At 33.1% G+C, this 25,786-nt stretch overlaps 1 protein-coding gene across 1 annotated transcript; it reads right to left on the reverse strand.

The window, feature by feature from the left end:
* Positions 1 to 824: 824 nt before the first annotated feature.
* Positions 825 to 24,877, reverse strand: LOC148610232 (sodium- and chloride-dependent glycine transporter 1-like). Its single transcript, XM_088542471.1, has 13 exons — positions 24,449 to 24,877; positions 17,698 to 17,829; positions 16,896 to 17,205; positions 13,576 to 13,708; positions 12,926 to 13,060; positions 12,167 to 12,270; positions 11,434 to 11,558; positions 9,705 to 9,817; positions 9,205 to 9,333; positions 7,805 to 7,904; positions 5,294 to 5,394; positions 4,681 to 4,851; positions 825 to 3,603 (listed from the first exon to the last, which is right to left on the reverse strand). Exons 1-13 carry the CDS (start codon positions 24,582 to 24,584, stop codon positions 3,493 to 3,495), a joined length of 1,800 nt encoding a protein of 599 aa, XP_088398597.1. The 5' UTR covers positions 24,585 to 24,877; the 3' UTR covers positions 825 to 3,492.
* Positions 24,878 to 25,786: the final 909 nt, after the last annotated feature.

Genomic DNA, 25,786 nt, shown 5'->3' on the forward strand with positions numbered 1-25,786 from the left:
ATATGACACGTGTTTATTTTTTAGATTCATTATTTGTCAAGTAATTACTGAGCAGTAAATAGTGATATATAGTAATGTAAATGATTTATTCCTTTTTATTTTGAAAAAAAGTGAGTTGAAGTGAGGCATCCCCTAAATCTGGGATCACCCTTTTCGCGGTTGTGTACTAGAGGGTCTGCATTTTTGATAGTGGGAGCAAGCCCATGTGCTTGGGCGGTGTATTCAGACGCTGTCATAGACGTTGAAATATGTTGATGCATGCAAAATAAAGTTGAGCGAGGTACTGTTGTCTGTACAGTAACATATAACGATTTTTGTTCTTTTGTCCAGAAAAAGATTAATTTTTGACATGCTTTGAAATGATTTTTTTTTCTATCCAAACATCACGATCACCGGTGAATAATTCCTATTTTCACCTGATTTCTTTCCTTTGTTGAAAATAAAATTAAACATGTACATCTGTATCCTTTTACATGTATTACACTATACATACATGTACATCAAGCATCAAAAGGGTTACAGGCAAAAACAGATTTTCAATTGTATATGTTGCGAGTACATTGTAGATGCACTTCCATTTATGGATACTTAACAATGGGGAGAATTGTACGGAGTTACATGTATTAATGAGTTATCATTTGATTATTTCAACGATGATTTATATATTTGATTTATATTTGTGTAAACTGCATTCTATGAGCTGTATTTGCTTACGAATAAAAGTCTTATTCAAAAGTCTTATTACAATTTCATATTACACGAGCTTGGGACTGCAAGATATACATTCACCTATAACTTAAGAACCGCTTTGATTTAGAACCAAATGTAGTTTAATTATATATTGTTTAAAACTTCAATTTTCGTACATGGCTTGAGAAAATGTGCACATTTACAAAGAATCATTGCATTCAAATAAAAAAAATAAAAAATACAAACAGCTGTCATTCTTTGAAAATACATATAAAAAATACTGACAATTGGAACAAAAAGATGTTTAAACAAAACCTCACGTTTAATAACGTGCAAACATAGATGTCCTTTAATTTTTATCAGAACAAGAACAAGATAAAACCCATAAAATTGAAATCGTGCGATTTCTTGTTTTTTTTTTTTAATAATTTTTTTACCTTCATATCGTATTTTGTATAAAAATATCCGCAATTAATGCATATCTTTATAAGAAAATAGTTATTACATGTGAGTGGCATTCGTTATGATCATCAAATCAGACAGGAAGTGATACCTGCATGTCAAAACCCTTCAAATCCACACCTTTATTTCAGATTCAGAAACAGTTCAAGACCACAGTCTAAGTTTGTCATTCGGTTATAGCACTTTTGAGAGAGAAAAAAAAAAAACATGAAATACACTTTCCTAGAGTTGTCGTTCTTGATTTGGTTGCTTTGAAAAGGATTTCTCAAAAATATTATAGATCTGTACGCAAAAAGAGTTAGTTCCGTAAATATATGACGTACATGTACATAGATGCATGAGAATATCACACACACAAAAACAAAACAAAACAAACAAAAAAAAAACCCAACACAATAACATCGTTCGTTTTGTGTTTTGTCCGCATTTTGAATCATCTCTTAGACTACTATTAACGGCTTCTGGTATACCTCATTGACGTGTTTGAATGTTCGATTGAAAACGGAATACACCTACATAAAATATATTTCAAAAGTACATGTACTCCAGTTCATTGGGACACAATACATGCAGTTTGTTCGGGAAATAAATGAGTGACATATAGTAGATGATGCATCAATGTGTATATAACTAACTGGAATTACAGTACGTAGGTAAGCTGCAAACCCACACAAATGCTTAGTAGTGATCATGGGGTAGTGATTTACACAAGGAAAGAAAGATAACTTTACAAAGTATACCTAAAAATGTTGTAGGTGCCTTTTATAGTCTGAATTGTCCACCTCTATGTACATGTAATCATGTTTTAAGTTTTTCACCTTTTGATAGTCTGATACAGTTTCAGTTACCTGTATTTATATGCCTCTATTGTTACTTTGTTACAATACTGCATGTAAAATTGACCCTAAACTTTTGAAAATTCAGGGAGAAAGCAAACAAAACATAAAAAAAAAAACAAAACAAAACCCCAAAAACAAAAAATAAAACAAAAACAAAAACAAAAACAGAACAGTATTTACACAGTGTTGATTATTTAGAGTAATTTTAGTCATGGTTTTGGAAGTTTGAAAATATTTTTAATTGATATATATTTCTAGAACATTAATGTATCTGTATTGTTTATTTCAAACAATCCTTTTTACAGGGTATATATGCATGTACATATACATATACATGTCTATAAATGAACATGTATAACGCGTCCAGCAGATTTTTCATGCATTACAGGATGATCCTCGAACGATTGATCAATCGACCAGACCCTGCGTAATACTAGTCCGATACGCTTTAGCAGACGTTTTTTGTGCTAGTTCATAGGTGCAATAACCAGCATGTAGGCATGCCATCCGACTCGTACAAATTATTAAGATACAGACTAGTCGTCACTATATCCCTTAAATACCGCGTGTTTGGCGGAGAAGCAGTGGTTTACAATTTTAACAAAATCAATGGTGTTACTGGATCGTCTGGGGATCAAACCCAGAACCTACCGCACTCGAGTCGAGTACGCCATTCTGCGACTACGGAGCCGGTCTTGCTAGAAAAAAGGAACATCATTCATTGCCAAGTAGGATTTAATTGTAAGACATAAACTCTGTATTTTATATTGACCACAAGTCTGTATAGAACTGGTTGAATACTAGATGATCCATATGGCTCACTAAGCATACATTGATAAAATATGAATGTTATGTACAACCCACATAATTACAAAACAGATTAATTCACCAGTAGATGTCACAAAGCGATCTTCTTTTTCAAACGTAACCATTATTATTAGCAACCAAGATATTGAATATGGGGAAATTAAAAGTAAACATTAATAAAAAAAAAATCAGCATCATTTAGTATATGGAGTTCGAGACCTGAACTATTTAAAACGCTCGGATTCTACTCTACAAAAGGGTATACTTGCAGTTTAAAGTCAGAGTGTTCAATTTACCTGAATTTGAATTCCTGAAACACCCCGAGAGATACACTTTGTCTGCAATACATGTCCATTTACATGTAGTGTAATGCTTAACAAGCATAAATTAGAATTGAGAATATCTAACTAAAACATCAAACTTTCAATGCGAGAATATACTGTATAATTAATACCGGCTATTCGGGATATACAGGTAAAGTATACACCAAGTACACTCACACTGTACAGGTCAAAGATTAGTGCACACAATGTACCCATACTTATACCACACAGTTACATGTATGTACAAACAGTAATACAGCTGTTGGTCATAAAATGACAACACGATATAAGACATCGATATAATGTGACAGTGTCCATCACTGGTATGTTTAACATGCATTTCAAATATCATTCCCTTCCACAAGCAATCGCTAAAACGAACTTGAATCAGTTTCTCCGCTGTCAACCATTGTCTTCGTGTTTCGTCCCTCTTGCTCAACAGGAATCCATCGCTCCGATGGCTTCAGTGCATTGAAGATTTTCTAGGACAAGGACAGGAATGAGAATTAAAGCAAAACGTAATGTTAAAACTCATTGTATTTGAAGTGAAAATTCTTATTTGCCATAAATAAATAAATAAAATTAATATTTAAAATAAAGGAAAAAAATGAAAAAAAAATTGAGCACTTTCACCCTAATAGTACAACTTCTCATGGTCTGTTGTCTGTGGAAAGGCCAATGCAGCTCAGATTTATTAGTTTTTTTTTACATATACATCATGTAAGCAGTTAGATATTTACATGTATCAACTGTAAACCATTCTGTCTATTTATTTAATTCATTCCACTACCCTCCTATAGACAAATTACTTTTGATTTGACGATACAACTTAAAAACTGTGTATAAATTAATGGTTTCAGCAAATAGCAGAATTTTAGTGTTTCTTCTAACACTTATCCCGTGCATTTGTACATTTGTTCTAGTTGGCGTACATATATCATATACTTTTCTAAAAAAAAATGAATTATTTTGTGTACAAATGTATAACGTATGAGCTCAAATGAAGAATGCGTAAGCATGCAACAGTCATTAATAAGGCCATCGCTATACATGTACCTCCACTACTTTAAAAGATGAGATCAATGCAGTTTTAAACGTTAAAAATCTATCGGAAATACAAGTTACTCGAAAGATGTTGTACAGTTTTATGACATTAGATTAGAAACCATATCATCGATCCCCTTATTAAAATAACTGTTTCTCAATCGGAACCTCTCGGTCAATCTCGGAAAAACGTTGATTTTCCAGCATTGCCGGGATTGGCCGAGGATGTACTTATTGAGTGTGAAGGCAATATACATTTCAGTCTAACATAGTAATTCGTGTTTACACCTTTCATTAAACAAAAAAATGTAATTCATAGTCAATAGTTATTAAAATTTACCTCCGTAATGGTCAGTCCGTCCGCCCGTTTTACAGTTAGTAAATTATATAGACTTTATGATTTATATTTAACAGTTGTTGTTCTCTTTTAGCCTAAGAGAACGATTCATTCGTCTTTACAACTTTTAAAATAAAAGAAAATCGTACTAAGTAGTAAGCAGCTTGTTAAAATTTACCTCCTGAATTGACAGTCCGTCTGCCCGTTTCACAGCTAGTATGGCACATATGACAATCGGGATGATAGGTAAGATTGACAAGAACGTCCCTGCCCCGACAGCTAGGCCTGGGTACGTATAACTTCCATACGTTGGTGGCTTATAACTCACGAAACTTGATATGATCAAACCCTGAAATGAAAGTACAATTTACTCCAAATTTAGCGTTTTGTTAGAAGTATATTACATGTATTTATTTCAAGCATATTGGTTTTACAAAAAATCATCTGAAATTCAGTGATTTTGTCCTATTTTCTAAAATTTCTATTTTATCTCAAATGTGGTTCTATATTTATACTACGAAATTAACTGACATACGAACAAAACATAATCCTAGAAGGCAAAATGAAAAAAAAAAAAAAAAAAAAAAAAAAAAATGTCTTACAAATTGTAACACATATAATTATATAAATTTGTATTTTATAAAATTTGACACAATAAGATCATCCGTGACACAAAAAGCTAGGTGTTTTATTGTCAACAGTAATTAAGATGTTTGAGTTAATTCTGCATAAAAGTGTTGTTTTGTGATTGGTAGATTTTATATTGAATGATGTCAATCTTCATAACTTACAATAAGTATAACCGGTGAAACAAATTTGATGCAGATTTTGAAGAATGCTGGTACTTTTTTCTTTACCATCAGGTAAACATCATCCGATAACCTATCAAATCCTGTAAACATGACGAAAAAAAAACTAAGTTAGTTTAATTTGCCCAAAGAAAGTGTGGCTTAGCCAACAAACCACACACGCAATACGTTATGATGCAGTTAAGAGATTGTCCATGTAGAAACCGGACAAATATACAGATGAGATCAGTTGTAACCTTTAAAGGTGTCGGTCAGAAGAGCCAGCACTAGGGCAGTTATACAAGTGTCATAGAACAGTACTAGGGCCAGCTTTTCTGACAATTCTACTATCGGTTATGAGAACAGTTCTACTACCAGATCCAGCTCTTCTGACAGTACTAGCAGGGCTGGCTGTAAGAGAACAATTTTACTATAAGAGTCGGCTCTGATAGAACTGTTAGCAGAGTTGGCTTTATAACTGTCATAAATTTTGTCATAGAACTGTTCTTCATATAGTTCTAGGACAGTTTTGTGAGCGGGAGAACTGATCTCATCTGTAAGGAGAATGGATATGATGAATATGGTAGAGAGAAACCCCATCGGGATGAAAAATGTCAGCTCAAGGCAACCCATTGGTCTTCAATGAACGACGAGGAAGCCCTCACACCATCGGGCAGTCTGCAGCTGGCCCAGAAATAATATTATATGGGAGGTCGGTATGATTCTGATACTCTGATACTGGTGATTTCTTCTCATCAGCTTAACAAATCACACTGTAGCTATACAATATCACAGAAGAAAAAAATAAATAACTTCCTGTTCTGCCTATTACTGATATTCCAACATACACACATACACTTTTTACATGTATGTACTAAAAGTATACATCCTTGGCGTAAAACACCTTTCGGATACGGACGGCATATACTAGTAGTAAATTAATCCCGCCAATTTGTTTTGTCAAATGTTATTAATAAGTTAAATTCATTTTAAGGTCAAAGAGAACAGGAACTTTTCTGTATCGTAAGTTGATGACCATAATAGTATATGTTCAGAGTTCCCTGACATATCAACTAAGTTATAAAGGGATTAAAGAGTTATTCCATTTATTTTATGGATTCTAGTTGTGCGTGCTTCCAATTTAATTCAAATCATTCTTACCATTTCAGTAAATAACAAAGAAGCATTCACTTTTTAATTAAGAAAGCATGAGCTTGTAATCTCAAACGAACGAACAAATACAATGTAATTATTTGGAACCAAATTTTGCTTGTGTTATTACTGTCAGGGCCTTCCATGGACATCTACTTAACTATATGCATGTATTCATATAAATTCAACAAAACAAATCATACAATCAAATATAATGTAAAGACCTACATAATGTCAAGTTGCTTCTCATAAATCTACCTCTAAATACTCACCATCATTCAAACCACAGTTGTTGAATCATATTAGCAAAGTATATGTACACGTATGCAATAAGATGACTTTTAGCAACATACCACGACAGTTTTCCCTATTATCAGTCAATAACTTATACATCTAGCTTGAATTATTCCATTATTTTCATTGTAGCGTTACATGTACTTATTAATAACAATGCTATTGCAATATTCATACATCTCTGCGATGTTTGGTCCCACTACATAACATATACAAGAAATCATTTTGTTATGATGTTTATGTAAATTGAATGCATATAGTGAATACAATATGTACATTGCATGTCGAAATTTCGATATAAGTTCTATATAATGTTTTGTTCGGCCTGATCAGCATTTTTCGAATTAAAGTCGTAAAGTAGTCATTGAATTAGAAATAACAGCAGTTGTACATGTAAATGGTATACAAAACTGTAACATGCATCCAATCGGAACTATTCGGCAACTTGCGCTACAGTAAATAAAACCTTGGATGACGAAAGGAGATTTTTTTTTTAAAAACAGCCCTAATTGTAGTCATACGAAACTCAAAGTAGTTTTATCAACCAGGTGTCGCTAAAAAATCTAGTTAGATATCACTAGAAATAACTCGGTCAAGAACTTTTGGCACGAAGCTAAGGAGCTAAGAAAAAAATGGTAAAAATTCCAACCAATAAAACCATAACTTTAGAATCAGATCGGTCAAATTCCGGACATATTATTCCGCCTAGTGTCTCCGAGGTTTTTCTTTTGTGTAACTAGAAAGGCTGCGGAGTTCCGATTGAACATGCATCACGTAACCAGATGGTCGACTGATTATGTTTGTGGATATCGTATACAAAAAATGCCTTTTCCAAAATAATATTCACCGGTTATGACATGTACATGTAATTCAACCAAGGCACGATACGAATTCTGAATGATTATGTTATCTTTCGAAACTATTGTCACAAATTGAAAATAGTTTTCATATACATGTATGTATAAAGCGACGCAAAATATGCAGTTGGTATAATAACCTACTGCTCATGCGTCAGTTGAAAGGCACATGATCAATGGATTACAAATACATTGACCAATCATAACCAACCATATATCCATCCAAAGATTATGCATTCCAGAAATCCAAACACGGGAAGAGCAAATGCTGTCGCATACCAGTCGATTAATTGAAAGATGTATATCCCCGCCTGAAAAATTAGGTACTGTCAGCCATGTTGTTTACATTACATGAGTTAGGCACAGCCTACAACCGAGCATCGCACTTAAACACTTTTCTTACATTTAAGTCTTTGAAAAAGGAACTATATATGGGCGAGGTAGGATAGGTAAAAGGTTGTCCATTTATGAAAAATGATCAAGCGTACTGGCTTGACCAAGATACTTTAAATTTTGTTTAATTTTCCCCCTGTTTATCATTAGCATGTTAATTTAGATTTTAAATCAATTAATGGTTAATTTATTTTCCAGGTCCATTTATTCAAATCTATCAGATACCTACATCTTAGTACTTCGATTAGCTTGACAAACATATAGTTGCGATGCTCGGTATTATGAGTTAAGGTAGTCCGAGGCAGATACGAAACTAACTCCTTAATCGATTCGATCGAAGCCAATTGCCCATTTTAGGGATGACACTAGATCACACATAAAGCGAATGGTAATTGGGATCTTTTACCATGTTTGAAAAAACGCATAGTAAATATTTTTTTAAATATAAATGTATGTAGACGATTAGTTTACGTTTACTTTGATATTCTCTAACGCCAACATAGTATACTCAAAATAAAGTTCCGGATGCGCATGAATTGCTATCTTTATCAAATTGTCTGCTAGGGAAATGGATACCTCATTTCATTATGATTTAACATAGTCAACGAAATGACCTATATCCAGATTGATTTGATATGATTGTAGGTTAATTTTAAAACAACAAATGCCCGCACTCCTACCCTCTAAAAAGTAAAAGAGTAAATATATTGAACTGTCTGGCTAAATATAGCTATCATGTTTATGTTATTTCCAAATGAAGTAAAGAAAAAAAAGAGATATTATGACTAAGACACTCGGACTACCTTTAAATATGGCTTTGGGTTACATGTAAGACTTAGTCTTTAGTGCTTAAGATGCTGACCTAAATATTATACTGCTTCCTCCACTAGACCTGGAGCCGGTACAAAATCATGGCGATGATTGTAGCTTCAAATTATTTCAGCACAATTGTATGGAGTACATGTAGGACAAATTACTGCATGTATATTTTATGTACATGTAAATAATTATATTGATATTCGTTGTTGTTCGTATGCTAAATGTAAGAGATCTGTGATGATGAGATAAAAATGGTGTGGTTGCTTTGTGTTTTTTTTAAGAATGGATTTGACATCTTCAATGAAATTAAATTTATAAGTTAATCAAAAGTTTTCTTGTAACTGCAGTATTTTGAATCTCACACATTCATACTAACTTTATCCTTTAAACATTACCTACCTGCGTACAAAACAACAGCCCAATTAGAAAGTTGAAGATGCAATAAGCAATAGTGATCATCATCCTACGACGTCGTAACCATTTAAAACTGTCTGTAAACACCACAATAATGGCTTCGCATGCTGCAAACTGTAAAAAGAGAGATAACTCTAGCTTGTTGCACAGCTAATTCCTCTGCAAAAATGTTTTATACGTATAATCGTTCTCTCTCTCTTTAATGATTTCAGAAGCGGATTCTATAGGGGGCAAGGGGGACATTTTGGGGGCAAAAAAAGTACAAACATAATATAGCCTAGACCCCCTTTAAAAAATCTCTGGATCATCATATTATTATATATTACTGTTTACAATATTATTTTTTGTGAATAATCGCTTTAGAATAACATGTAGGATTGTTCGCAACTCCCGTTCAAAGTCGTGCCTAAATTCCTTATGTGTTTAACCCCACCCCCCATAACTTTCAGAAACCAATTACAACGTTATTCCAACAATACACACACCTGACTATCCAATCCGACGGTCAACAACATCACAAAGAATAAACAAGACCATATATTGGCTCCAGGTAAAAAGCCCAGTGCTTCTGGATAAGCCACAAATCCCAGTCCTGGTCCTGCAAAAAAAAGTTTGATATAAAAATATCAATCCAACAATCAAGAGCCAAGAGGCATACACCAAATAACTATACATTAATTTTCAATTTGAAGTAAATTCACATAAAGTACATTTTTTTCTTTGTTTTTTTTTCTAAACATGTGTGCACGTGTGCCTCAATGACAAACGTGTATATTAACATGTATACTTTATACAAGTACATGTATGTCTTTGCTTCTTTCTTCAATCTATCAGATTCATAATGAACATGTTTTCTGCTTACTATAGAAATTACCATATACAAGTACACCTGCATTTGTACCTCATTACATGCATGTACCTATACACGTACATGTATATGAATTTACGCCTATTTTGATAACCAAATGATTCAAACTACATGTATATGTATATGCACTGACGTGTTGTAGTATATTAATGCACATGTATGCATTTTACATGTATTCAGTAATGAATTGAGAAATATCAAGTATTGTCTTGGTTTTATATGTATATTATTTACTTTTCAATACAAGAACTTTGTTTAGTAGATCGAATTCTTGAAAATACAAGCAAGACCACTCCACGTCCGGACCTGAGTCGCACTGCAGCTGTGATTTATAGTTGCTGAGAAAATGTGACAAAATATCATTAACTACAAAATGTCCTAATAATATAACACAACACCAATTAGTGTTCTTGCTACATACATTTGTACCAAGTTTGTCAATTTTATGTAGTAGTTTTAGAGGAGTTGCAATGACAAGCTGATATATGATACTTTTCAGTAAATATTTAAGTTTAAAGGGGCATAACTCCAATACAAATTAGACAATCAAAATTTCCTGATGATAAGCACAACTACATATGGTTTTCTTTCTACATACCAAGTTTCATGAACCTCAGTAAAGTACACGTTGTTTGCGAGAAGTTGTGATAGCGAACTGATACATGATGCTTTTCTGTATATTTCTAAGCTCAAAAGGGTAATAACTCCCATAAAAATTAAACAATCAAACTATCCATATAATAATTATTCTTATTATAACTACATATGGTGTTCTGGCTATTTACGGTCAAGTTCAAAGGGACAAACTCCTATAAAAATCTAGAGAATCAGAATTTCGTGATAAATTAAATGAGATGTTCTTGCTACATACCATTTTTTTTAAATTATGTTGGGTAGTTTAAGAGGAGTTGTGATGACAAGCTGATACATGATGATTAATGGTAAATTTCTAAGTTCAAAGGGGCGTAACTCCCATAAAAATTAGAGAATCAGAATTCCTGATAATATACACAACTACATGTGGTGTAGTTAAAGAGGAGTTGTGATGACAAGCTGATACATGATGATTTATGGTACATATTTAAGTTCAATGGGGCATAACTCCCATAAAAATCAGTGAATCAAAGTTTACTGATAATATAGGCAACTACATATGATGTTCTTGCTACATACCAAGTTTCAGGAATTTCTGTTCAGTTGTTTCAATTGCAATGATAAGCTGAAGTGTTACTTACGGGCGGACAGACAGACGGGTGGATGGACGGAGTGGCTTAACTCCTAGACCTGCTTCCGCCACAGGTAGAAACAAACAAAGAAAACAAAAGGAAAAATCTTTCACATTTTACCTGATTTTATAATTTTGTCAAGTGGTAAAGAAAATTTCTTCGCCATGAAGCCAAGCACTGTGAATATCACCAATCCGGAATAGACACTCGTCCCTTCTCCCAACACGGATAAAACAATAGAATCTCTGTAATGTGAATTTCATTGTAATAAAAGTGTCAAAACTATTTTATCTGGATGGGTATTATGTATACTAATTAACGGCGTTCTTGAACTTTAAAATGAAACCAGGTTAATGTTTCTAACAAATTGAATTTTTGATTTTGTCGGGTGATATGTGGTAGATTAGTTCCTAACAGGCCTGTTTGCACATTAATCGTGAGAACGGAATGTTCTAGAAAGACTTAGTGCATAGTTTAATATTTTATATATGATTTTTCAACCACACAATTTAAAAATACTCGGAGCAGAACAATCTTGGATTCAGAGGGTTCCGGGCAATTATTTGTCAATTTTAACCGCGAATTGGCACGAAATTGACCACAAAAGTATGGAGGAGTGGTCACCTTAATCCTTCACTGTATTTTTTATTCAAATAGTTGTAGATCAAATAAAATCATGTCCAACTTGGCCATTCCTTATAATTTCAAGGAAAAGTAGATCCGTATAAGACATATGGATTAAAAAAAAAAACGTCGGATAGTGTCCAGAGGAAAATCAATCTAACAATTGTACATGTAAAGAAATGAAACATCCCTTTTAAACACCCTTTTACATGTTAGGTAAACTCCACACCTTATACAGTTGTTGTTAAACTTGTTGAAGCTGGACATTGATATAATTGTTCCCCATCCTGGACCAAGGGAATAAAAAACCTGAAGTGCTGCCTCTATCCACACCTAAAATCAAAGGAAACTAATACAAATACATTTGTACATGATCGTACATGTAATTGGTCGCCTCTATTCAAATCTACAGAAATGTGGCATATACATGTAGACTAGTACATTGTATAGGAGTATCATTGACGTTATGTTTTTTTTTTGCATGCCAAATCGATAACATCAGGTGTTTTACATGTAAATAAAATCAAAATTGTGCTGTTAAGTCTTTCCGCTTGTCGTGACGGGGCTTTCAGGTGCATGGTAAGCTAGGGAAAAATATCGTATCCAGAACGTTTAGTTCACTATTGAATATATCCTTCTGTGTCTAGGTTTATTATCAATTCAGGTAATTGCATAATTATTTTTTAATGTAAATTTGAAAAAAAAAAACATGTTCAGTACCTGTAAGTTGCATGCAGATTAAGACCATAATAAGCCTGGATACGAACTATTTATGATGTTTACATTCAGATTCCATACTGACGCCTATTTAAATTAAATTGTGCATTAACTGTTGTAACTAGCCGATGTCTCTTCTTTTATATCTGTACAAAGAAGACATTACCCCTACATGTCTTGGATGCGGAATACACAAAACATGTACGAGTGGGCGTTTTTTAAGAAAGTACATTGTAATTAACTATAGTATATTCATGCATACAACTTATACCTGTAGTTCCAGTAGTTTTCTGAAATCTGGTTTTAGGTACATGATGACACCATCAATAGACCCGTCTAAAGTTAGTCCTCTGATTAAAATGATCGTCAGCAAGAGATATGGTAATGTAGCCGTAACGTAAACAACCTGTATAACGAGAATGCATTACAAAATAAAGATGTTTCCAAAAATATTTAATAAGTCCGGTGAGCTTTATGCATTATTTAACTTGTACAAGATGTTTGTCAAAGAACCTTTTTGACAATACATACATCAATTACACATAAATGTTTAAAAAAATCTGACTTGGTAAACGCCTCGTTGACGGCCATGTCTGGTGTTTCAAGAGCAATTAAACAAACCACGGCAGATGGAGGTTGTTTGACGTATTGGATGGAAACACCCCGACCCAATTTGCTGCGAATTAATTTGGGACGTGAGCCTTGGACAATACCACTTTTAAGTTTTCAATTTATATTGCATGGAATCGCTTGCATAGTGTTGACATAATTGTATACTATTCCATAGACAGACTCACTCGTTTTGTAGATCGATAATCGAAGCGTCATAGCATGGACTAATTGATGCATGTAAAAAATACTCGCAATCTTTATAAAGTGACATTTTCAAATTGCATGTACGTTAATACATGTAATACCTACCTTTCCGACAGACTTGACTCCTTTGACGATGCATAGTCCGACGACAACCCATGCCCCCAGTAACGACAAAATTAAGTGCCAGTTGATGTGGCCTATTTCTTCAATCCCTGATGACATTTGCAGAACATTTTGCCTATACAAAGTAGATATGAGCTTTTAGGGAAAGTCGAAACAATACAATACAAGACAAGACAAGACAAGTTTATTTTGCTAACTCTGGCACAATTAAGGGCTACAAAAGTAATACATAAACAAGTATTTAACAATGTGGCAAACGAAAAGAATAAAAAACATGGATGAATGGAAACAAAACAATATCAGAGGCATTAAACGTAATGGACTAATGTATGTTAACCGTCGTAGAAGTCGTAGAAAGTGTACTGAGTTACTTTGAAACCCTTGCAAACGTTCCGTCGCATATCATTTCATGTACATGCATGACTTCTGTGAGACGTTATATTATGTTCTCTAATGCAACTTAGTAGAAATTACACATTTATCAAAACATGTGATTAAATATGATTTTGAAAGGTACATTGATATTCTAAACATTAAATGGGATTAGTTCTTGGCGGGTGTCGCTTGGTTTCGTCATAAGATAAAAAACGCGCTTTATAAATAATAAAATAATGCGTTACCGGATGCAATTACATGAAAAAGATCCATTTCATAAATTATGTGTAGAATCATAAAAAACTCCTACATAAAATATTTGAAGTTGATCTTAATTTAGCATAACAGCGTGACAACAAACCTGTCTTAAATTAACAGAACACATCCCGTAGAAATTGTAATTCTAAGAAGAAAAAATATAAGCGCTACATACGCTAAAATAAATATTATTCATTTATAGATCTTTACGTATTTTCAAGTTTATTTTCCTTATTCAAATTAATGTCAGTCTAGGCATGTCCCTTCCGTTTTCATATAAAAGAAGCTATTCATGATTAAATAAAATAAATTGATTATTATTTAAGGAGGTAAACCTCGGGTAAGGGATACAACTCTTACAAATCAGAAGAACGTTTGTATTAAGCATTTTTTCATCAATCTCATGTAAGCGTCAAAGTAACTTGGACTGATTTCATTCTGTTTCAAATGAAACCTTGATAGGCTGTGATGAAATTGAATATGATACAAACATATCACTGACTTCAAGAGTTGTGTCTCTTACCCTATGTCTACGTCCTTAATTTTCCAATATAGCTTAATTTTTTTTAAATTTTTTGCTATTAAAGTTTTTCTCGAAATGCTTTACTCTTAATTTATGTTAAAAGTTGATGATCTATTGATTAGCTACATTTTGATTTTAATGGGAAAAAAACAATAAAAATAACACATAACGCACGCCATGTAGATGTGGAAGTATAATGTATCACAATTCAATTAAGCTTAGTATAATTAAATTGGTCAGATGTGCATACATGTACATGCATGTATTCTATACAATTCTATATGTACATAGTTCTTACTTTGCCGCGTCATTGGCTTCTACGCGTACTGTATACCTGTATGACTTGTACAGAAACCAATAATCGATATAAAGCCCTGTCGGCCATGTTGGAAGGCTCTTGCAAGAAGTTCCGCTTTCGAAATCAATTTTAATACAACCGCAGTGGCAGATGTAGAAAGTGTTCAAAGTAAGCAGAATCTGATTTTGCTATTGCAGTGTTAAGAACAATGCTCATTTTGCACCCTCCGTCCTACTAAGGCTCTAAGCATATGGAGCAATCTCGCAGATCGAGATTTTAAGTAGCTGTTTTTGTAAGAATCATGCAAAATCTGAAAAATTTGATACACCAAAAAAAAAGGCTACATATTTTTATTTTTGTAATTAAATTGTTTTATGGGTCTATACTATGAAATCTGTAATTATTCATTCAAACCTGCCTGCTCTCTTGAGATAATCAACATTGAAAATCCAGTAGATTATATTGTATTGGGCGTCATTTACAAAGTTATCTTCCTTAATTTTGAATTCTGCAAAGCATTCTATACAATTTTTATCTCCTATGAGCACGGGTTATATGAAAAACCACATGTTAATTTCTGTTTACTATGACTTTTCAAACAAGATATCAAAAATAAAAATATGTAAGCTTTTTACCCATGAATTACATTTTGCATGACCCTTAGCTGGAGTGCTACTTAATCTGTTGAACCATAATCAAAGTATAATAATCAAACCGAATTATTGTTTTTTCTCTAATTTCCAAACTTTTAGCTCTCTTGTAAATAATAATGGACTTCTCGAAATATGTACATGTAGAATTGAGCACTAGTCTTGTAAAATGAAATATCGTTATCTTTAGGTTAATGAAAACACTTGGTTTATATTTAATCTTGAGACTTGAGACGGAAATGTTTGTCTAAATATGTTACTTATTTACCTCTTACAATAAATCACATTACTTAAGTGATGTTCCCCGTAAGAGACAGGCAGTGGGTGAATCATGGTGACAAAAACAAACAAACAAACAAACAAACAAAACAAACAAAAACACACACACGACTTTCCATGAAATATTATTAAACTATTATCTAAAATTCAGAAATGGCATTCATACCTTTTTTAAGTGTCAGTAATTCGAAGAACATGCATTAATTATATGCAATGTATTACACATTCATCAAAGAGTAAACAAGGGAACCAAGGTTATAGCGGTAATCAAAGGAATGATATCCAGGACAAAGACCAGACATGGAAAACAGACAAACACAACAAAGAATATAAAGTAACTAAAGTCATACGCATAAAGCAAGTAAAGCAAATGAGCAACTCGGACTCCACTAAAAACTGGGAGCATGGACCAGGTGCACCGGTAGGGTAAGCATCAAGGAGATATCACTAACTTTCCCTAACACTTTAAACTTACCTTTCTGCATCCTCTGACACTTCTAATATAAGGTGAACCAAATGTCAATTCGTCTTCTATAGACCATAATTAAGATGACAACATTGTTTTCAAATTTAAAATTTGTGTGTTTTTCCAAGGATTTTTATAGTTATATATTTAACTCCCTGGTTTTTCTGAGCATGATTCATTATTTTTTAATGTTGCCTGCTTCTTACAGATTCCGGCACTTAAATAATCACTTTGTTATTGTGTTGTTTAAAGACTTTTTCCTACAATTTTACACATAGTCCATTTAATTATATTTTCTTTTCCTATTTTTGGATTGTTTGTAATGTTTCTCAATTGATTTACATTTTAAGCCATTCGTATGCACCCAAGCTTGTCTGAACTGAAATAAAAAAATCAAAAGTACATGTTAATAAATAAAAATAGATATAAAAAGTTTTCAACGGTAAAACTTACTGCCAAAAATCTTCCTGAGGTGTAATCCATGTCGTCTTATTACTCTGTGTAGTAAGTGAGGCTTTTCCGAGGAACGTAGAGTGGTTGTGTTGAAATGTCTGGTTAGACATGTATCTCTGAAGAACAGTACCATTGCTGGCATGTCTTTTAACATTTTCGACGCAATGGTCACTATTCCAGGCGTTTGTACATTTTGTCCAAGGTAGGGGTACAATGAAGGAGTTCCCAATGTAGTACAGGGTCCAGGCAATTATCATATTATAGTATATATTGACAAGGAATAAAGGGATAGTCATCCCATATCCAATACCTAGAAGTAAAGAAGGTATTCGCAAAAGGAAGCACACTTCTCAATAATGAAAACAGATTTTCGAGTTTTAAGTTCATACTATCGAGTACCTCCCGATTGCTGAAGGGTTGTGTGTCTGTGCTCTTGGAGGGATGCAATAGATTTTTGGAGCAAAAAAAAAATCCATATTAACTGCTCCTTGTTACTGTTTCACTTAAATATCTTAAATATCTTTAAAAAATGCACGTATAACGTATGTTGTATGTTCTAGTTATCAGAGCAAATTAGTTTGAAGTATGTGGTACATTTCATACGTAAATATAATAGTCCAGTTTCATGTCTTCAAAACGCAACTGTGACTTACTGAATGGAGTTGCAAGTAATTCATGAGTACTAGAATTTGACCCCTGTTTTGTGCTATTATAGGAAGCCATAAAATACAATCAAGATGGCAAGTCACCCAATTACGTACGTTTAAATGTACATGTAAATGAATTACCAATCAATGGTTACCTTGGAAAAGCGGACACACATCCCACACATGGAACATTCCTTTCCCGCTGAACTGACCGACGGATGTCTCGACGAAAAACAGCGGCAAACCACAAAAGACCAAGAAAAATACATATGGAATAAGAAAGGCACCTGCAAATTACAAAGACGGTAATGAATGATAAAGATTTGCAATGGGTTTGAGAAGGTAGATGTACAATATACAAATATAACCAAGGTAAGTATATCTTACATGTACCTTGCTGAAATAAAACAAAAAGCATTAAAGAATGACCAACAAAATAAAAGGTATTGGAACTGTTTCACATTTTACGGTTGATCATACCTAATATACCGCGCATTCTTTTCTGTCAGTCTGCAAAATCATACAGACACACATATTTTCAATTAACCAATAATGTTTAAGATAAAGTAAAAATAATATATTTTAAAATAATTTTTGGCATATCTTTTCTGTCAGTCTTTAAAATCATACAGACACATATATTTTCATTAACCAATAATGTTTAAGGTGGTGTAAAAATAATATATTTTAAAATAATTTTTGACATCAAAATTTGTGTAGTAAAATTAAAAAAAAATGTTGCAAAAAAAAGCTTCTTTTAAATGGCATTATTAGCGAGGAAATTCTTTCAAAGGGAGTTAACTGGCGAACAAATGTGCTATGTGAATTAATTGAGCTTTTATGCGAGCATAACTTGGTAAAATAAAAACCAAAAAAAAAAAAAAAAAAAAAAAAAATTAAAATTAAAAAAAAATGCTTATTTTTTAATGTGTCCCTTCATCGAAGCCTTATTCAGCTATTTGAAATGCGGACAGCGGCCGATCGACGTTTTAATTTTTGTGAAATTCTGAACAGTACATTGTTATCGAGCACAACTTTTCCAATTTGTTTATATAATAGCCACTGACTACGGAACTATCACAATACACGATTGATGGTTGACAGTATTGATCTGCGTTCAATAAAATGTCATAAAAACAATATATTGTTATTTTATTTTCATTTTCTGGTGTTCTTAAATTAAAATATAAGAACTATATTCAATTGTTGGCTAGCTAATTGGAAATAAACGACTTTGGGTCGGTTTACGATGCAACATATACATTTACCTACAAATGATAAACGGCGTGATCCGCAGACCTATTCAGCAATATACATATGCACAATATCACTGATTTAATACAGAAACCTTATTGTCATTATTTGATATATATGTTTCACGGCCATTTTCTACTATTTTGAACTATGCTTGTGAGATTAGGGTCTATCATACATGTAGTGTAAGAGATATTGAAACGTTACATCTTTATTTTTTGAAAAGAATTTCGAATGTGAAAAGAAGTGCCACTATTTACATGGTGTACTTTGAATAAGGTAGAATCCTTATGTATATAAATGTAGAAATATTGGACCAAATTGTTGAATGCTAATACATTGTAACTGCATATTGAAAAGTTGTTATCTTGATTTGCTGGAATCCATTTACATGAAATCAAATATAAAAATGACTTGGTAGTGTAATATGTTGTGTAACTACTGTTTTAATTCCGTACTTGGATAGCTGACACAGGTTATTAAAAATGCAGTTCTATTGCAGAATTCAAGCAGCGTGTTATTGATAAATTTTTAAGTTAGTTTATATGCACACAATGTATAATATGCATGTTTTACTCGTCTCCTAAATTTTATCTTTATAGACATATGCATGATAGATTTTGTTTACAATTTTATGTTGATAGATCAGTGAATTACCAGTATAAATTTTTATTTACAAAATATCGCATTGGTCCCCACAGCTTAGCTATTAAAAACTGGAAGGTATTACATTATTGTTTGAAGTGCAAGAATATTTCAGCTGTTTAATTATAATGTAATAGGAGAAGAATATTACTTCATCACGCCGGATATTCGGACTACCGGATACTAGGAACCGGATCGGACTCTAAAAAGCGGGAAAAAACAACATTCTGGCACGCTGTGGGTAGTACTAAATTTTGACTACCATGCATCATGAATGTTTGATTAACGATGCCTGAAGTGGCATACCTACTGGGAAATGACTGGACTCGGTTTATGCCAAATTTCCAGTATAGTATAAGTCGATAATGAATCTGCAGAAGCCCTGGATGATCGAAAGTGTCCGAAAAAGATCCAAAATTTTGACTTCATCGGGTTATTTCTCTATCAATGGTATCGATTTTTTAAATTGTATTGAGCGATAAACCTTATAAAGCAATATCTGGTAATCTATTTTAAAATCATCCTTCAAATGCACTTGTAAGAGTACCGTTCAGGTTTTCAAACCGATTGGTTAAGAAAATATAGCACATTTAAAACTGCGTCTTTGGTCACTATACAACGCGGGTCGTTTCTTTTTAGGAACACAAAGAATGTGGACAATTTCTGCACATTACTTTTAATTGGAAAAATATAGTGGTCATCACTTATTCAGAAAGTATACCGCAAAATATATCATATATTTAGATTAAAATATAACTTTTTTTTGTATATGCGTTTTAAGTATTTCTTTCAACTCTATATCGCACACCCTATATCACGACCCTAGACCTAAGTCGCACACCCTATATCGCACCCCTACACATAACATACTAGGAGTATGGTTAAACATATGACATACTTAACATGACATGTTAAAATCTGTATCACATGCCATATCAACCCTCGACATATAATATCACCCCACGCGTTGGTGGCCCTTGGGTAATATACGAGTCTCGGGTTAATACAGCATGTGATAAATTTTGACATGTAGAATTCAGTGTACATGTATATCAGCCATGCATTGTTCTTGAATAGAGTTGATCAAAGGAAGAAAGAATGATTATTAGGCATGAAATCGATACTGAATGCAGCTATCTAGAACTAATAGCTATTCATTATACATGTACCCGTACAGAATTACATGTATGCACATTCCGCTTGCAAATATTCAATACATATCGTCGCCACAATGGAATAATTGCCAATTACTTTTTCAGTTGCATGTGCGACAGTTCAGGCGCTAAATATTCATATGCTTATTTCATATTCCTATACTTCACCTACTGCATCCAAAATTTTCAATAATAAATTTTAAAGGCTATTGCAGGACCTCGAGACTGCGGACTTCAAGCTAAACCACTGGTTCTTGCACAAACTCTCCATTCAAATAATAATCCTACCGGACACATAATTACAGGAGATTTAAACATCTTCTAAGACTAATCTCTCCGTAAGGTCCTTCTTAAAGATCCAAAGTACCATGATACACGCTCCATAAATTATAATTAAAACTTTAAAGTTCTTATGGATGCCGTGAATGACTACAACAAGAAAATAGATGAAACGAGAACAAGACATTGATTCTCTGACAGAGTGGGTAAAGGCTGTGAGGTCTTTAATTTTGAAACGTATAAAAGTTTTAAGTAGTTCAATGGATGTCAATATTACATCTGTTTTAAAAGACCCCGATGTAGCAAAAACATTGTCTACTATACATGACAAATACGTGTATGTTGTCGAAACAGCAGACGCAGCCAAAACAACGTTGTTTTTGTTTTTGTCTTTGTCTGCAAAACGAATTATATCCAATGTCTATTATCAGAGGTAGACGTAGAAAATAATAGCCGTAATAAGTCCTACAATGTATACTGCTACAACAATCTCCAAAAACAATATAGTGGAAAACCATAAATCTGTGCTACATGTACTGTACCTCTTTTGGTCTCTCTATCAAAAAGGATGCTTGTGATCTACTTTCTGGTACTGCATTCCTTAACTCCACAAGAATACATGTACATGTATATACAAACAACGATACATGGTTGTATATGCACGATGTACCTTCAGACCTCTTTCAAAAATTTTTACTGCTATACTCACAGCTTTCAAAGAGGATCTCCACGAGACTTCTTACTCCCGTAGTGGTATTAATTCAATGTGGATCATAAAAATTCGAAAGATCTTCTGGAAACCATCAATTCAAGATTATCATCAGAATACTATAGTCTTTAAACCCGACTCAAAAACAAGGACGTTACAGAATTGAATGCCGAGCGAAACAAACAAATTGTGAAGCTAGGAAGAATTTGTGAAAAATAAAGATTTCATGCAATTAAAATAAAAAATATATTTTGTCAGTTTTAAGAGGGGGCGTACACACAGCATGCCCGTCCTTGGATCCGCAACTAGTTAGTGCGTCTATGTATCTATAACGCTATTAAATGCACGAAGCTACGTATTACAAACCAGCAATCAAGAGTATAGACCGTTAATTGAACACTGGTGTAGACAAATGATAAAACAAACAAACAAAAAGAAAAGAAAAATAATGCAATGATGACATTTAAGTTACTATATTTCTACTGCAACTATATTTTCATGTAGAAAAATCTTTAAGCTTTCAAGAATGTATTCACAGGCGCAGAATAATACGCAAAAGGATGGAGTGAGGTGGGCTGGGGGGGACCCATCTTAGGCTTTCTGTAAAATCGGGAAATTTGCATGCAATCATGATTTTGTACTAATTCTATCACAATGTTTTCTATAAACAATGAGGTCATGGTAGTTTGATATTGTTAGAAGTAATAATTTGAAATTTAGATTTAGATCACGTCAAAATATTCTTGTTACAATGTATGAGAGATCTAATGCAAACTAAGGACGTCTCGGATCTTAGTAATTTATATAAATTAAGTAATGCTTTAATTAGAAAGTTGAATTATACAGGGTAATAATATGCTAAATACTGAAACAATTTGAAGTACATTTGTAATGATTTCATACACTATTTCGTAACCTATTGTACTGATATTCCTAATTATATAGTTTTACATATCATAACTTGCCATTAGTACTATATTGTAATGTTAATTGTCTCTGTACAACTGTAAAGAGGTTTATTGAGAAAAACCGGTGGAGCGAGATGCTTTTCGATTGGTAATGCAGGAAATGAAAATGCGGGGAAGTATCACTGTACATTTAAAACAAAAACACCAAATAAAAAAAAAATCTTCCTTCAACAGCTAGGAACTACAGTTTATAATGTGTAAGAAGCGTTTCCCGGGCAAACCAGTATGTTTTATGTATCATTAATAGAACAGAATTCGCCTAGTGCTAACAAAGAGTTGTACTTTCATGTAGAGAATGTCTGAGTTCACCCTTCAATCACCTCCGTTGTAAACTTATCTTCAAACACAAAATCTTGTTAAGCCTAATGAACAGGAAATCTAAAGGCCATTTTAACATGATTAGTACTTGTACTAAAATCAAGTTCCGGACTTATCACTGGCAAAATATTCATAATGATATTAACAGTACAGTCCCAGTGCATTGCACATCTCTATACCTGCACTTATTGTACACCTTTTCTGCACTAAGTGTATTTTCAATCAATCAATCAATCAATCAATCAATCAATCAATCAATCAATCAAATTTATCGATCAATAAATAAATCACATGTTTTATGTCTGACAATTAGACTTCATGTGAAGGACATTTACGCGCATACCAAAAAAAGGTCACGTGTAAAAATAATTTGGACATTTTAGCGAAGTTAGCGAAAGAAATAGTCATATTGCAAATCAATTTCCATGCCTTAGTTATAAGACACATTAGAGATATAAAAAAATAACTTATACTATTCTTTGGGATGTTTATTCATAATGTAACTAATATTATATGAAGTATTTATTTACATTGTAACAGATAAATTATTTGATTCAGTATAATAAATAGTTGTTCATATGTGTCACGGAAAGTAGATTTTCATACAGAATTGTACTTACATTGTTATATATGTATTTCAATTTGATTTTAAACCAGATATTGGAAATATATGTAAGAGTAATCAAGGGAACCAATGTTATAGCAGTGATGAAAAGAATGTAGTCCAGGGACAAGACCAGATATGGAAAAAAGATATACACATCAAAGAACATAAAGTAACTAAAATCATACATACAAAGTAACAAAAGCAAATGAGGAACTCGGACTCCACTAAAAACTGGGTGCATGGACCAGGTTCACCGGTAGAGTAAGCGTCCTCTACTTTTCTAGAAACATCCGCCGAGTTGTTCATAAATGAGCAATGCACGTACATAAATATTGGTATTACATGTACTTGTACATAATATGACCCTTTCATTCAAAAGGAGTCACAATATGGCGGGTATACATATTTTCGAAAAATTTAATTTACATGTTACACAATACTGAAAATACTAGGAGTCATGTTTAACGATTTTGTTTGAAACAAAATGAAACGCTTCAATACATCAATGCATTTTAACTAAAGGTAATTCATATATTTAATTGTATCTTGCATATTAAGAATCATTTATGCTGTCTTTCTCAATACAAAAAAAAATGAGAACAGAGCTGTATTGTTAGTGTTTGTTTTTAAATGCATGCTCGATTCAATAATCGATTCAACGACTGCTTTGTGTAAACTTGAAATTCATCATTTTTTTTTATCTAGAGCACTTACTTCGACCTCATTAAATACGAGCAGCTAATACGTACACCAGAAGTTTTATATATTGATAATTAGAACTTTTGAAGTATGTCTGTGATAGCCAAACATCAATGGTAGATATACATGTATATGATACATAAAATTTAAAAGCAATATCATCTATCCTTATCGCATTTCGTATAAGTGAAAAAAAATAATGAAGCAGTTGAAGATATTTTTATACGATTGCTGTTAAAAACTATAAAAACAAAAATACAAATAAAAACTTACCGCCACCATTCCGCATACAAATATAAGGAAACCTCCAGAGGTTTCCTAAACCGACCATATATCCTAGAATCGACAGGAAAAACTCTATCTTCCGACCCCATCGTCCTCTTTCGTTTACTCGATCCTTTTCAGCCATTGAAAGTTTGTCGTCCAAAAACTTTCCACCACCTTCAATCGTGTAGGAACGCTCCGTTAACGTAGCTATGAAGAATGAATAAACATGTTAATTTTCCCTTGTTTATTTTTATCTGATTGACAGATACTTTTATGACATGGTTTGTCGGCTACTGATGGTCGAATGACCTGAATAACTTGAATCGATTGATATATGTTTGAATTAATTAAACATCAATAATTCATGAACGGCCTATGGAAAATTTTCAGATTGCTTTCATCGAGCTGTACTATATGACAACAATGTATAATGTATTAATCGTATCGAACAACTGATTGCATGGAACTATACGAGCATAACAAACTAGAGGCCCTAGGAGGCCGGCCTGATTTGCTTAGTTAGAAATGACTTTGTTACGGTAGCCTTATTAAACATTTGATGATACTATTAGGAATGAAATCATAAAAAAATATTCCAGCAATTTGATCATCTTCCTTATCCTTCACGGTTTTTAAATTATAAGACAAACTAAAACAATGGCTATTTTTTTTCCTTTCAAGGGCAGTAACTCTTAATAATGATTTTTTTTCTTACCGAGACTCAGATTAATCATTTTAAAGGCTGACCATATTGATCAGTTTATCAAGCAAAATTTCTAATTAAAAAAAACAACAACAAAAAAAACAAAAAACAAAAAACAAAACAAAACAAAAAAAAAAAACAAACAAACAAGGACGGAGCGTTAGCGACGTCCTATACATGTAAATAAAAGGGGGTGGAGGCTAACTGTAACACTGCTCTTTGACGTCTTTGACGTCTTGCATTTTCCCGTTAATAGAGACATTGCCATGGAATAGCTAATTATACTTTGTAAGTTTCGAACGGATCTTTCTCTCCCTCTCATATGTCGTCCCTTGCCAATTGCACCGGTTTGTGCATTGTTCTAAAGAGTTAGCCTACCTATTAAAAACATTGTTGGGTTTATTGACTCTTCTTCCTACCTAACATCAATCTAAACTGGCGCTAAGCTTGTCGTATAAGACGACTAAATAGTGCCCGGAAACCTAGCCGTGGGCTAGGCGCTCTGCCCACAGAACAACTGGGATGTGTGCCCCAGGTGGTGGAATGGGGTACCCCTGGCGTGTTACATGCTGGGGTTGTCAGGCTATAATACGGAAAACCTGACCGCAAACCATAGTGGTGCACCGTGTTGGGAAAGATGC

Source organism: Perna viridis, chromosome 8, assembly GCF_037379345.1.
Source record: "Perna viridis isolate PV_CMFRI_1.1 ecotype Kerala chromosome 8, ASM3737934v1, whole genome shotgun sequence".
Lineage (NCBI taxonomy): Eukaryota > Metazoa > Mollusca > Bivalvia > Mytilida > Mytilidae > Perna > Perna viridis.